The sequence below is a fragment of the Siphateles boraxobius genome, unplaced genomic scaffold (assembly GCF_051911475.1).
Source record: "Siphateles boraxobius isolate OS27281-9 unplaced genomic scaffold, OSU_SipBor_1 6, whole genome shotgun sequence".
NCBI lineage: Eukaryota > Metazoa > Chordata > Actinopteri > Cypriniformes > Leuciscidae > Siphateles > Siphateles boraxobius.
The window spans coordinates 15,646,272-15,662,571 of NW_027509186.1; the positions used below are offsets into that span (position 1 = coordinate 15,646,272).

Genomic DNA, 16,300 nt, shown 5'->3' on the forward strand with positions numbered 1-16,300 from the left:
TTTTGTATTATGTGGACAGCTAGCGGCTTGAAAGAGTCTAGTAGTCCGCGGAGAATCATGGTTATGGTCAGTCCATCACTCATGGTTTGTCCTGCATCTCTCAGGGCTGTAATGATGTTCTATGCCCTTAAGAAGTCGGTAACACTCTCGTTGTCCATTATGCGTAGCTGGGTTAAGAACTTGTACATGTTTATAATTCGGGGCTTGCTTTTCCCTGAATAATGCTCTTTCAGTATTTTTAGGGCTTTCCTGCTATCATCAGCAGCTTTGTGTCTTATCAGTGATAGGCTTTTATCATCTATCAGTCTTAGTTCAGCATAGCAATCAGCGTTCTTCCGTCTGTCTTCGGCTAGCGTTATCACCAGTGGGCTCGTGTAAAATAGTATTTTTTAGCTTTAAAGTATGCAAATACCATAGAAATCTTGTTTCCCAAAGATCATATTTATCTTCAGATCCATCAAACAAAGACTGCTGTGCCAGGATTCCAGTCCCTCTGCTTGCCATTTTGTAAAATTGCCGACTTTTGGTATTAATATCTTTCTCTTGTTAAGCTTGATTGTTAGCTCTATTTAATAACGCGTAATACGCCGCGCATGGCTTTACTCAGAGCGCTTGCTTGGTTACGTGACTGGGCCCATAACCTGTTAAACAATGTCATGTCATCACGTTCGAACCGTAATACCTTCAAATAGAACCATAGGTAATTCGACTGATACCGTATTACAATGTGTAAGAGTGCAATACTTTAACAAGTATGATCTTCTTTCAGTTTAGTACTTTTAACAATCAGTTCATTCAACAGCAAACAATGCAAGATACATGTTTCAAATCACTCTTGTTGCTGAATTAATTACAGTAACAAAGGCTAAATTTCCTCATTAGAAAATACACTTACACCTAACTCATGTAATTTAATCCATCTAGTGTGTTATCAAAAGCTGTGATGAAGTATGACACAGCCATGAGGATGTTATGTCATCTGTCTCCCTTCTATTGATGCATCTCTGGTAAACCAAATGTTACATATAGTCTTTGACTGTTTCCTCTTCCTCTCCATCTGTTCACAAATATCTCTCTCTTTTTTATCTCCCTTTCTCTCTCTCTACCTTCCTCTGTCAAGCACACACGTTTGTGCACAAACTTTGAACAAAGTGGTGGTTATCATCTAGGATAAATCACTTGTTTTAAAAAGAATTCACTATATTTGGTAATCCATTTTGTAAATTGCAAACAGGTTCTATAGAAACTGTCTATAGAATCATTATTTATAGGAATCTATAGGTTTACCAAATTATTAATTGAGTAAGCATAAAGTTCAGTTGGATTAAATAATACACACATGTATTAAACTGAACAAGAAGAGATGCAAATCAAAAGTTTGATAATGGCATTATGAAAGGCAGCTATGTGAATGAAACATTTAAATAGATGAAACTCTATAAAATGTAGGTGTGGGGGTGGTGAAAGGAGCGAGGACGGGAAGAGTTGATGGGCTTTATTTTAATAATAAAAATAAAACAAAATACTAACAAAAACTACCCTGAGAGGAAAGACTGGACTGGACCACACGGTGTACATACAACAACAAACCAGCACAGAACTGAAAACACAAGGAGAATAAATAGGGAGAGCAAACAAAAGCAGGTAACATGGGAGGACAGGTGGGGCAAATTAATCAATAATCAGGTAACAAGATAGGAGGGGCTAGACAATGAGAGGAGAGCACATGGCTTGTCATGTGTTTCCTTGTGCCATGTGCTCTCCTCTCTTTGTCTAGCCCCTCCTATCTTGTCACCTGATTATTAATTAATTTCTCACACCTAGGGTGACCACCATCAAAGAAACCAAATGCGGGACAATTATACACGGGTTTCTGTGCAACGTCATCACATAGATGTGTGCGCATCTAAGAGGCAGAAAACAACACTCTTTACGTCTATTCTAGCAGAAGATGCTAGAGATGACACGGAGCTGTTGTGCTGTAAACTAACCTAAATGCATAGGGTATGTCAGATTTTTATGATTCGCAAACTTAGTTGGACAATTTCATTTAGAGACATGATGACTAACATTATAACTTAGCTTACTAGTCAACTAACCTGTGTATAAGTTTGTGTGGGACAGTGTGGGATATGTTACCAACACTGAAGCATAAACTGAAATTGTTATACAATGTTTATCTATCTTAATAAAAACATTTGTATTCTGCCTTTCAGCTGATAAAAATTATTTGTTCTTTAGTCCCTTCCAGAAAACGTCATTACATCACATTGTAACATAACATGTCTTTATTTTACATGACATTTTAAATCAACATCACTGAGCCAGCAGGCATCATGCAGATAACTATTTTTGAACTGACCAAGTCCAACTAAAATCCAACAAAATAAATAATGAACAAATATAATTTAAAACAACATGAAATGAGATCATTGACAGTCTTATATGTTAAGAATATATTAAACCAACAACTTTTTATTTTTTTAGAAAGGATGTGAATTAAAACAACCACAGCAGGCAACAAGTTGATAAATTCTGTTAAATTTTAATTTACCGAATTATCCTTTTGTTTTCTGAGAGGGAACATTGATCGACAGCGTCACAACCTACTGACCGTGTTTACTCCTTTCCTTACAACCTATCCTTATTGGATAGGATTTTAAAAAACGGCTGTTGTATTTGTACTTCTGACAAAGCGCTGTTAAATAGGCTTTAGGTGAAAAACTACACCGCAAAAAGAATAAATAAAATACTTTCTTACAAAGGCAATAGAACGCATGCACATTTTATTAATATGATAATTAAAAACCAACAGACTGATGAAAATGCAGGACAGTTTCTCAATATGGAACGTGCGGGACAAGGGGTGAAAATGCTGTGCGGTACAACGCAAAGTTGGATGGGTGGTCACCAGTGCTTGAAGTGGGAAAAGAAAGGTGCCGGTACTCTCTTCCATTGGCAAATCATGACATTTGAGATTTATACAGTGAAAAACAAAACTTACAACAAAACTTGTTGTTATTTATTAACAACATAAATGTAGCCTATTAAAACAAGTCGTGCGTGTGTGCACGTGCGTGCGAAAACGGAACTCCTCCAAGTCTGCAAGTCTGCATTTAGATTATTACATTTTATTTAATTAAATGCATTTATGGTGAGATTATTATATTTTCATGTCAATCTGTGTTTTGACCACGAACCATGAGCAGTCACTTTAATTCATCGCGTGCAGCACAGCAAAAATAGACTCGGAACGATCTCTGCACTGCTGTATACGCACAGCACCAGGAGCGCATTGACGGACCGCATGCGCGTACAGTGTGAAAAAATACATTTTGTATTGTATTATATTTGAAAAAATACGCACTGCATACGCACTGCAAACGAAGTATATCAACGGGCGTGACACTGGCGCTTTTGCTGTCAGTGGTCGAGTGCGAGAAGTAGCGGTACGCAAGAAAAAGTGCAGGTACGCTTAAGAGTAAAATGTAGAAGTGCCGGTACTGCGTACCGGTGAGTACCGCCCCACTCGAGCACTGGTGGTCACCCTACTCACACCAAACATGACTACATGAAAGCACACAGCCAGTGAAAAACACAAACTGCGTGCTACACAGTACAAGACAAAACATGACATGAAAGCATGTGGCCGATTTAAACACGAACCTCGTGCTACACAAAACACAACACACGTGGACAGTAGAGCGTACGGCCCGAGCAAACTCGAAACCAAAACTAAGCCGATGTTCCGGGATCCAAACACCATGCCCCGCTCATGTAACAAGCACATAGACAAGTGAGTGAACGGTTTTGAGCGTGCTCAGACAAAGACGAGACAGAAGTGACAGAACCCTGACAGAAACAGTTATGTTGTGTAGTAAAAAAGGATACTTTGTGATTTTGAGTATTGTAGACTAACACAATTGAAAACATGATGAAATGCTTGAAAAAAGAGTACTTTTGATGATCTGTTGTTATATTAGCGCTAAGAGTTTTGAAAATGTCCACCTTATGTGAAAATAGTACCAAGCGAATAAAAAAAAAACTGTAAATCATAAGAAGCCTCAAAACATTGCTTTAAAAGAAAAAAAGAAATATGACAAAATAGTTTGCTAAAGCATTATGTAAACATGACAAAACAAATTTGCCTTTCGTACATCACAGCCTCAAAACTATTCAGTTTTGTTCCTGGTAACCTGCTTCAGTCATTCCTTTACTGCTAAAAATGCAAAACCTGAGTATTTGTACTTATGAGGAAACTAGGAATGACTGACATTACTAATTTTATTGTAGATCACAGTAGAAGTGTTCTCTTTCGAGAGATTTCAAGGATGAGTCAGGGTAAACTGTGTTATAGTCATTTCAGTTTGAATATTGGACTTTTAACAACATAATAATACAAAATTTAATTCTTAAAAACAACTTATAAAGACGATGTGTAATGATGTTAAACATCCTTTTTGGCGTAAACCACCTTGGCCTTCCTCACTATCAAATAGGGGAATCTGGGCTACTCCAAAGCGGTTGGCGTCCTGCTATGTTATGTACTCAAGCATTATATACATTAAAAGAATAACAATAAAGCAGATACTTTTATCTAAAGAAGCAGCTTACAAATGAGCTAATGCTCCTCCAACAAGCTATTCATCCTAGCATTAGCAGGAGAAGTACTGTAATACCAAGTTCAACATTGTTCAGAGTTAAACAGTTTATGTAAAGATACATCATGCAGATTTTTTTTTTATTTGTTTGTTTAAAGAAGCCAAAGAAGGGTTTATTTATAAAGGAAGAAAATAAAGTGAAGATTATAGCCTCTAGATGGCATCTTCTGTACTGCTTTTAAACACTCAAGAAGAAAGTTTATCAACAGAATGTGGCATGTCAAATTTGCATTTGTTTTTCATAATATCATAATATAATCATGCTCAAAACACCAATATCAAAGTGCAGAACTATAATTATCTGCTCTGCCCTTAATTCTTAGTTGCTGTTGTCATAAATATATGCATTTTTTAAATTATTGTTTTTTAAATTAATGTTAATAAAAGATATGATTCTATTTTAGGTTACCATGGAAGACTGTAACTTAAACCTTTGAAAGCTGATATTCAAAATAGTTTTCTACAGAAGCATAGTTGCCTTGTTGCATCATCCCTCCAACCCACTTTCTCTTTCATACAAATGAAGGGGAAACAACCACCGATTGTTCATGTGAAGACGTTGTTGTGAGCTTTGATAACACACACCTGAAGAAAGAACAGAAGGAAAGGACTGAAAATGGGTAAGAATCTACATCTACACAATATTCATGTGGCTATGACTATGTTACACTTCATATAATATAGCAAGCTAATTTCTGTTTGAGACATATGCCCTGTGGAAAGAAGTGAGTGATGTGGGCAGTTTATATTTGCTGCAATGACTTTTTAAATAAAATAATAATTAAAAAAAATTCTTCCTCCACCCCTTTGGTTAAGTTCATTATCTTGACTTCTTTGAATTGTTGATTTGATCAAGATATTATGCAGCATGGCGTTGAGTTAAAAGCTTAGTCTCTAATCCAACAGAAGTCAAAAAGAGATCTCATCATCCATCCCTGCTGTTGTTTATCAGTGTAAACCACTATTGTAAGATAAAAAAAGACAAAAAATGAAGACAAAAATATATATTGCATCTCTGGCTAGTTTTTGAGACTTCAGTCACGTCTGCAATACATGCCGTGTAAGTCAATATTGGTTAAAAAGCTGTGGTCAAAAAGGATGCGTCATTTGCAACTTTATTTACCGCTTAATGCAAAATGTATTTGCTTAAATGCAAAACTGGCTGAAAGCATTAATGAGACCAGAAAAGCAGGAAAATAATATTTTGTCTTTTCAATGGTCTTATGTTGCATGTGAATTGTGCACCAACTTTTGCTGACAAAGTCTTTTAACCTAGCAGCCATAATTTAAGCTGTAGACAGCAAAAATACTTTGTTGGGTTATAAGTACTCTTGTTTATTCTTACAGTTTAAGAAAAATCATATTTTGGAGATAAAATACTTAGTAAAAGATACACATGTCATGCATTTAATACATAATATAGAGAATTCTGACAAATAAAATGTTATTATTCATTAAATATAATTTAGCCTAATCTTGAGCGTCTTTAACAATGAACTGGTAACTAAGGTTCTAATTTGAACAACAATAATAAGATTCATACTTAAAATCAGTGCTGTAATAACTATGCCAAAATTATTTTAAAGACATACATTAGCTTTATGTGCAACTGAAAATCATTAATTTCCAACTCCAGTAAGCTGTTAACCGCTGCAACCAGAGTGCTGAATCAGTTGGACTTCTGAATGAATCCTTTTAATTCAGTTTTCAACCAATTCAAAATCAAAAGAAAGAATCAGAAATGTTATGACTTTCTTTTACAGTTTGCTTTCTCTTTTTTGTGCAGCGAATGCAACCTTTTTGAGTGCAGGGAATGCAACCAATGCAACCCAGACTGAAGCCTTATCAAGCATTGAAATCTTCAATATATGCATATATTTTGTCGTTTTCGCTCTGGGTTTCGTTGGAAACGGGCTTGTCATATATGTGACCGGCTACAAAATGAAGACGACCGTCAACTCCATTTGGTTTCTCAACTTGGCGATTGCAGACTTCATCTTCATCTTAATCATCATCCTCTACATTGTTACTGCCTTTCACAAGATGGCTTGGCACTTCGGTGACTTCATGTGCAAGTTTGTCAGCTTCGTGGCGGTGCTAAACATGTTTGCCAGTATTTTTTTGCTGACCGCTATCAGCCTGGACCGATGCCTGTCCACCTGGGTGATTGTTTGGGCTCAAAACAAACGAACTCTGGTCAAAGCCAGCATCATCTGTGCACTCGTGTGGGTTTTATCCATCCTCTGCAGCATCCCCTTTGTCATCCACCGCTTAGTAAAGGAAAAACAATGCATATATATTACAAACCCCCTCAGTATCTTCAAGTCTCTGGTCATATACAGGTTTATGGTGGGTTTTCTCATCCCCTTCCTGATCATTGCATGTTCATACATTGCTATCGGAGTTAGGGCCAAACGTCTCAAAAGAGGAAAGAAGCTTAAGCCTTTCCGGGTCATCATATCTGTGATCTTGGCCTTTTTCATATGCTGGTTTCCATTTCATGTTCAACAGCTGTCCACCGTAATTGCAAAGGAGAATAAGTGGAAGTGGAGTGAAAAAGTAATAAACGACATAGGACCTCTTGTAAACTGCCTGGTTCATCTCAACAGCTGTCTGAACCCCATTCTCTATGTGTTCATGTGTGAGGAGTTTAAGGAGAAACTTAAGCAGTCTCTACTACTGGTGTTGGAGACAGCGTTTTCTGAAGAACATCTGCCTTTCCGATCATCTCGCCCTTCCACTAGTTCAGCCCTCTCAGAATCACAGGGTCTCAAGATGAATGACACAACCTTCTCGTCAACTGGCAACAGCTAGGACAACAAAACAAGCTTTTAGAAAATCAGTCCAAGAGTTATTAATTCATTGTATTAGTCTGAAGTGATCTGCTAACGCATATTAAGAAGCTAACCACTTTGCTGCCTTGAAACCTTCTATCCCATGCCAGATAAGCAGTGGTCCAAAGCCTTGCTTGTTCTAAAGGTGTAATTTATGCACCAATAAAATTACTTTTCAGGCAGGTTTCTCCGACACACCCCCTGATTTCCATTGGTTGGACTAACAGATAGCTCTACCCCAATCTCATGCCATTGGTTGAGTCAGTGTTGTTGCGTCTACTGGTTGGGATGATAATAATGTTTTGTATTGTTTATGCATTTTATGGGAAACCTATGTTTTATTGTATACTCATGGCTTTAGGGAAATAATTCATCATAGAACAATATTTTAAACATATTTTTTTAGTTTTACATTTTTAATGCATTTCTTTTCCATTGACTTGTTTTACACAATCTTTAAGCCACGTTGTAGGCTACTGTTAATTTAGCACTAGTATATGTTTATATAGTACTATGTTTATTTAATCACCAAAACTGAAGCAATTATTTCTGAAACCTGCTGTCTGTGGTCTTCCTCTTTTTGTATATAAATACAAAGAACATTTTTTATGCTGTCTGACCTTTATTATTAGGCATAAAACAGTCACAGTGTTAAATTTTAACATGCTTTTACTATGAAAAATAATAAGTGTTGGGTGTAATTCATTGCAAGTAGCGCAAGTCAAAAAGTAATCAAGTAACTAGTAAAGTGTGCATTACTTTTAAATTTATAACGGCTAATTTTCAAATAAGTAATGCAAGTTTGTTTCCCCATGTATTGACTGACAGCTCTCCCAGCTCTCCCATATTGAGAAAAATATTTAAAAAATAATACATTTACAGTTTTTTTCAGTCGCTAACAAGCGTTTGTCCAACCAGTTGTCACATTTTCAAAACACAATTACTGTAGCACAGCATCTGTCTTTTGTGGCCATACCATTCACACATTTCATGTCGTTTTCACACAATATGCAGTCAGTGAACACATTTCCACAATGCTTACATTTTCTTAACAGACATGCTATACCTCCCAACAAAATTATGGATTGTTTTTGTTGTATTTACAAATGTTAACACACACCATCCAACAATAGCAAAAACAATATTCCAAACCTTAGATACAGTATAAAAACCTCTGCTTCTGCAATGATATCAGTTCAAAAACAATATATCTCAGCTTATAATAAACAAACAATTGAATAATTGAGACACAGCTGATTTATGTTGGGTAAATTGGGCCAACCACAGCTGATTCCAGTCTGGCTTAGACTCAGTGGCAAGGGTTATTTTTTTCTAATACATTGACACTTATACACTAAAAGGAGGAATTTGAGGAGTGATGTTTTTGGAAACAGAAACAGAAAAAGACAAACACTGTAATCTCTGGACGAGGAAGAGTAAGAGCAAGAGGCCCAGGGAGAAGAGCAGTCCCAGTGAGAGATGCAGTGAGAGGTGCAGGAGCAGTGAGAGATGCAGTGAGAGGTACAGGAGCAGTGAGAGATGCAGTGAGAGATGTAGTGAGAGGTGGAGTAAGAGGTACAGGAGCAGTGAGAGGTACAGGAGCAGTGAGATGCAGTGAGAGATGCAGTGAGAGATGCAGGACTAGTGAGAGATGCAGTGAGAGGTGCAATGAGAGGTGCAGGTGCAGTGAGAGATGCAGTGAGAGGTGCAGGAGCAGTGAGAGGTGGAGTGAGATGTGCAGGAGCAGTGAGAGATGCAGTGAGAGGTGCAGAAGCAGTGAGAGGTGCAGGAGCAGTGAGAGATGCAGTGAGAGATGCAGAAGCAGTGAGAGATGCAGTGAGAGATGCAGTGAGAGGTGCAGGAGCAGTGAGAGATGCAGTGAGAGGTACAGGAGCGCTGAGAGATGCAGTGAGAGGTGCAGGAACAGTGAGAGATGCAGTGAGTGGTACAGGAGCGGTGAGAGACACTGCATGAAAAGAGCTGTAATCGGGCATGTAAAACTCCTGAGTACTCCTGTGTACTCCACAAATAAACGTGTGTGTACGGGAATTTGCTGTCCCGTCACACAATCCCGAATACTCCTGGATATGTACCAAGTTTGGGGCACAGCAGGGAGCCACTAAGGGCCATCAGTTACAATGGTGAATAATCCCCCGGTTGGGGTCAATGCAAGGGAATATTAGCATTTCACACCTTTGGGACACAAGGCAGTGGCCTCCTTCAATTGGTCAGAGGTCTTACATAGGATTGGCTGCTCAATGCTTTGTCCCTCCTCTAAACCCCCACACTATTGGTCCAGTTTATGGCCTCATTTGGGTTTATTATTAGTCATTATTAATATTTATTATCATTGGTGTTCATGGTTATAATGTCAAGACAATCAGATAGACAAAGTTGAGTTTGTTATTTTTATTATTTGTAAATGACACTGGGCACATGACATATATACACACATTCAAAATTCTATAAATAAAAATACATTAGCACAGAATACACTTTACTATTAGTCATACCATATATAACCCCATATAATATATAAGGCCTGTGTATAATATATAGAAAACAATATAATATACAAATACTTTAGAATATATAAATAGTACAATATATAAATAATACAATTTATAAATAGATAACAATATGGAATTGTATAGAATATATAAATGCAGTATATATATATAGAAAACTATATAGAATTATATATAATACAATCTATAAATAATACTTTATAATATAAATAATACTATATATAAAAAAACAACAGAATATTCAAATTATACTATAGAATAATATTTAGATGCGTAATACTAAAATAATTCACAGGCCAGCTTCTGTGGTCTCCACCGTGACTCGATCTGCACCAACTCGTGCATGGTGAGTTCCCAAGTACTTCTGGTCTGCTTCCAGTCTTTTTTGTAGCACCCCACACAGCGCAGACAAAACTGTACTGCGGGTTGGAGGCCGAACAACCCACACTGACTTTCCATCCAAGATAGCATCCTCCTCTTCAGACATGTGGTCAACTGTTGTAGTCTTCCAGATAGCTGCCTCTTCCCCTTGTCTGGAGAACGCCAGTCCTGCTGCTCAGCAGCTGCAAAATAGGAGGGAAAAAAGTAATTAAACCACTGAAAATATCAAATTGGTTGGGATGGGAGCCTCTCCCAGGCTGAGTCTTTTACTGAGATTTATATTTATTTACACTTACTCTTCTTTTTCTTTGTCTCATGCGCACAATGATCCTGATGTCCTCCATCTTGTCTTTGTTCTCATCTTGGGCCATCCTGTAACCCCTTCTAACAGTTTCAAAATACGTCTTGCAGGATGCTAAAGAGAGGAAGATAGTGAGGGGGGAGAATGTGTTTATTTATAACTAACTAATCTATACAGTTAAATAGTTGTAGCCTTGGGACATTCTCTTGTGACTTACCTTTAAAAACAGCAGGATCTACGTCCAGTACAGCCATGGAGACGCCATTATAAAGATAGGTTGTGACCTCAAGGTTGTGGGGGGAGGATATACTGTGGAGCAGTAATTAAAGAAGGTTGATTAAAAATATAATTTAGAAGAAAGGCCTGTTATGAAACAATAGTTTTAAAGATATACCTTGTCTGTGGGTCATATTTGTGTATGTTGTTTTCCCCATTGTGCAATCTCCGTACAGCTTTCTGTAAACATCCAACATAGTATGAGGGCTCAATTCAAATACATTAATAAATAAAGCACACGAAGTTAAGCGGACACCGCCAAATGTTTGTGACGGTCAGAAAATAACTTACCGCAACAGAATTATTCCCAGCTCTCTTTAATTTCTTTGAAGCAGGCTCCTCTTTTGCCTCTTTGAGCTCATTGATGTCAGCCTCCATCTTATCCAACCTCTTGTCCATCGTCTCCAGCTTTTCAAATATCCTCTTCAAACTTTGCATTTACCATATACACCAGTCTGTTTTCGTTCGGACTCGGAGTTTGAATAGCCACATTGTCCCGACGTAAAGAGGTCACATCTCTACTCTGCTCTCCGTAAAACTCCAGCGATCTTTTGCAAGCCATCTTGAAGAGTAGAGGACACCTAGATACAAACTGCTTTTCAGGGTCTACAGTCTTTGTTGTAGATTGACACAATGTAAAGCACTTATCAGCCCACCTTTCCTGAATACTAATGAGGGGGGCAGGGGAATAGGGGCAATCTTGAGCTGCCAGTCCCAAAACAAATTAGCATTTACAAAGCAAGCCATCAACTAACAGCATGTGGTCAGACAAGTTCCTGTTTTCGGGCCTTTGCGGGCATTTACAGGTACCCTTAACAAAGTTACAAAGATCCCTGCCAAACAGCACATTTAGCGGGCCTATTCATTGTCTGAATTCTCCCGTATACACCCCTTTTGACGCAGTGAGATGCAGTGAGAGGTGCAGGGCCAGGGAGAAGAGCAGGCCCAGTGAGAGATGCAGAGAGAGGTGCAGGGCCAGGGAGAAGAGCAGGCCCAAGGAGAGAGCAAGGTAGAGGTGTAAGAATGCGCGGTGATGTCATTCCAAGGGCTGCAAGAACAGTAGTCAGTGATGAAATTCGTGCCACTACCATTGACCATGTAATCAACCATGGTCTTCCACTAATAGAGGCAGGTGAAAGAGTGCAGCCCAATTTGAGGCGGTCAACAGTTGCCTCCATTATACGCATCTTTCAACAAACCAACTGGTACTCCTCACTCAGAGGTGGAGTAAGATGTGCAGAAGCAGTGAGAGATGCAGTGATAGATGAAGTGAGAGATGCAGGTGCAATGAGAGATGCAGTGAGAGATGCAGGTGCAGTGAGAGATGCAGTGAGAGATGCAGTGAGAGATACAGGTGCAGTGAGAGATGCAGTGAGAGATGCAGGTGCAGTTAGAGATGCAGTGAGAGGTGCAGAAGCAGTGAGAGATGCAGTGAGAGGTGCAGGAGCAGTGAGAGATGCAGTGAGAGGTGCAGTGAGAGGTGCAGAAGCAAGTGAGAGATGCAGTGAGAGATGCAGGAGCAGTGAGAGGTGCAGTGAGAGGTGCAGAAGCAGTGAGAGGTGCAGGAGCAGTGAGAGATGCAGTGAGAGATGCAGAAGCAGTGAGAGATGCAGTGAGAGGTGCAGGAGCAGTGAGAGATGCAGTGAGAGGTACAGGAGCGGTGAGAGATGCAGTGAGAGGTGCAGAAACAGTGAGAGATGCAGTGAGAGGTACAGGAGCGGTGAGAGATGCAGTGAGAGGTGCAGGGCCAGGGAGAAGAGCAGGCCCAGTGAGAGATGCAGTAAGAGGTGCAGGGCCAGGGAGAAGAGCAGGCCCAAGGAGAGAGCAAGGTAGAGGTGTAAGAATGCGTGGTGATGTCATTCCAAGGGCTGCAAGAACAGTAGTCAGTGATGAAATTCGTGCCACTATTTTGAGAGGAACAGTGAGAGAGTCAAGGAGCTAAGATGACAATATGTCCAGGTATAGTGTATATTCAATTCAATGTTCAGTTCTATAAGCTTTGAACTTTGCAAGTAGGTAACCTACACAGTAATATGTGGTTATACCTACACAGTACTGTATGGTATACAGTAATGACATGATTTACATAAACTTTGTTTCAGAGAGTTATGGAATTGGAGGCCAACCAGGCCCCTCATGAATTCATATACATAGATGAGGCAGGATTCAATCTGGCCAAAAGGCGTCGACGTGGACGAAATTTAATTGGAAAAAGGGCCACAGTTGATGTGCCAGGACAGAGAGGGGCAAACATTACCATGTGTGTAGCAATTGCAAATGCAGGATTACTCCTTCACAGATGTCAGGTTGAACCCTATAATACTGAACGCATCCTTTCCTTTCTCAATGATCTCCACCAGCGCCTGGTTCCAGAGCAGGATTAGGAGGGTGAAAACATGAGGACCTTTGTAATTACCTGGAACAATGTGGCTTTCCATCATTCGGCAAGCAATAACAACATGGTTTGAAGTCCACCCAAGACTGGTAAGTCTATTCACCCTTCCTCAACCCCATAGAGGAGTTATTTTCTGCATGGAGGTGGAAGGTTTATGACCATCAGCCACATGAGATGTCATGAAGCCATGGATGCTGGCTGAAGGGATATCACAGTTCATGATTGCCAAGGGTGGATCCGACATACCAAGCGGTTTTATCCCAGGTGCATCGCCTTGGATAATATCAGATGTGATGTTGATGAAACCATGTGGCCTAACCCTGAAGATCGCAGAGAATAGATACAGTAATTTTGTGCTTTTTGTAGTTCCCCCGTTTTTGCTGTTGTTTTTTCTGTTCAGAATGCTCTTGTGTGTTTCATGGATATTTTGTTCACTGTAAGCAATACTGTACAACTTTTTCTGGTCTATCATACCGTGTTTCTACTGTACCTCCTGTAGTAAACAATAAAGGAAAAAAAAAACTAATTTGCTTTTTACTGGAATGCTTTTGAATGTGAACATTACTGTACATAACATACAGTTCCCAACCAAGAAATTTAGTGTAAAAACAGTGTATTGCATGTTTTGCATGCAAATACCTGTAAAACTGAAACATAAAAGTCTATGGTTCCAGTATACTCAGTATATCTACGCAAGTATTGTCCTTCAACACTAACCTCTCAGTGTGTGTGTATTCCAAGCAGCCTCTGTGAGCGGTGGTTCCCCGGGATTCTCCAAACCGCCTCTCTGTGTTCTTCAGTGGAATTCTCGGATCTCTATCAGGACTCCAGTTGTCAGCTATTTCCAGTATCTACGAGACGGCATCAAGTTCAAGTCGTCTCCCTGTGTTCCCCTGTGTGGATCTCGAAGCTCATTCCCGTATTCAGGAGTTGCATACCGTGTCTAAAATAAAACCTGTTAATGCCATTCTCTGTGTCTTCATCCTTGCAGTAGTGTGATAGAAGACCTGACCACACACCATGCAAGCTTCCTCAGCTTCTGAGATCCCCGCTGCATCCATCGAAGGCCCTCGGGGCGTCGCCGCACACGCTGCCGCCACACCCCAACTGCTGATGGATGCCACTGCTAATGCAGCTGTCGCTCCGCAACAATCACTTCAAGAAACCCTCACTGAATTCCGTCACGCTCTTCAGAACTACCGACCTGCCTCAGTAAGTCCCATGGCCAAACCAGCTTCATGTTCAGGCGAGGAGGAGTGCATTGGATTTCCACTTCAATGCAAACTCTACATGGAGGTGCACGCTGTTCAGTTTATTTCTGAAAGAGCCAAAATTGCTTTTATAATTTCTCTGCTCTCGGGTCATGCATTAAACTGGGCTCAAGCTCTCTGGGAATCCAATGCACCCGCATTACAGTCTTTAAATGGATTCTTTGAACATTTTCAAACTGTATTCGCTCAAACTTCTAGTGCCATCTCCGTTCATGATCAGCTGTATCGCCTACGACAAGGCACCTCCTCTGTTTCAGATTATGCTTTGAAGTTTCGGACGATCGCGGCAAGTAGCGGATGGAACGAAATCGCTTTGATGACCGCTTGTCGTCAAGGACTCAACCCAGATGTCGGGCTACAATTGGCCATCTATGATGACACCATCGGGATTGAAAAACTCATCCAACGCTCGATCCTCATAGCCCAACATCGCACTGCATGTTTGTTTAACCTGTTAAGCACTGAAGCCATTTTTGAGTTGTTTTGTCTGAGAGACACGCAAAAAAGTACAGACTCATAACTCCAAAACTGTAACAAGGAGAGTCAAAAGGGAGGTATTGTTTGATAGAACACTTTTCAAATTTTTTGAAAATATAAATTACATTACATCTGGACATTCTCCTGCTGAGAAACTGCTGATAAAAGACAAAAAAATATATATAATTTTTATTATGATTTTGCATATTTCTTGTTTGACATGGAATAACTCTGGAAGGAAATATGGTAGCTCAAAAATTCTTTTTTGGTGAAGTCCCTCTACAGGTGAGCATAAAGTACTCAAAAGTTACAGCATTCTGAACAAACGTAGCCTTTTTGTTTAGTCCTCACACATTTTAAAGGCAATAAAAAAAATTTGTTTTCTGAGTGACACACAAAACTAAAGACTCATAACTCCAAAACTATAGCAAGGAGAGTCAAAAGGTAGGTATCGTTTGATAGAACACTTTTCAAATTTTTTGAAAATATAAATTACATTACATTTGGACATTTTCCTGCCGAGAAACTGCTGATAAAAGACAAAAAATAAATATAATTTTTATTATGATTTTGCATATCTTTCTTATTTGACATATAATAACTCAGGAAGGAAATAAGGTAGGTGGAAAATTCTTTTTTGGTGAATTCCCTCTACATGTGAGCTGCATCTGGATAAAATTGTGTGGTGATTGGATAAAGGAATCAAAAGTTACAGCATTTGGAACCAAGACAGGCTTTTTGTTCAGTCATTGACGCCCCCTAATGGGCATTTTTAAAATTGTTCCTCCATGGAGAATATCTTGTCATAAACGCAATAGATTATGTTCATTTTGGGCTCATTTTAATTGTAATAGTATGCTGTAAAAAAATGATGTGCCATTTTCAACGATCTGTGAATCTTTCATGAGCTGTATTGTGTTTTTGGCACATTGCAGTACATAGTAAAAAAAAAGTATTTTATAGATTATGAAAAAAATAAATTCTATTTATTAGCAAATAACTAAGCAATACTTAGGAGATGTTCAAATTGGCTACATTCACTACTCAGCACTCGTTCAGAGTTGATCGAAGTTGTTAGATGCTTTAAAAAAATGAGATTCTAAGCTTTAAGATGATACATATTTTGTGTTATCCCACGTTTGAAAAAAGCACGGATGGCTCCGGAAACATTGGAAA

General features: G+C 39.1%; 1 protein-coding gene across 1 annotated transcript; it reads left to right on the forward strand.

Annotated features, from left to right (window-relative positions):
* Positions 1-5,078: 5,078 nt before the first annotated feature.
* LOC143715930 (C3a anaphylatoxin chemotactic receptor-like) lies at positions 5,079-8,097 on the forward strand. The gene is made up of 2 exons (XM_077207839.1): positions 5,079-5,281; positions 6,448-8,097. The coding sequence occupies exons 1-2, from the start codon at positions 5,278-5,280 to the stop codon at positions 7,473-7,475; spliced, it is 1,032 nt and encodes a 343-aa protein (XP_077063954.1). The 5' UTR covers positions 5,079-5,277; the 3' UTR covers positions 7,476-8,097.
* The last annotated feature ends 8,203 nt before the right edge of the window (positions 8,098-16,300 follow it).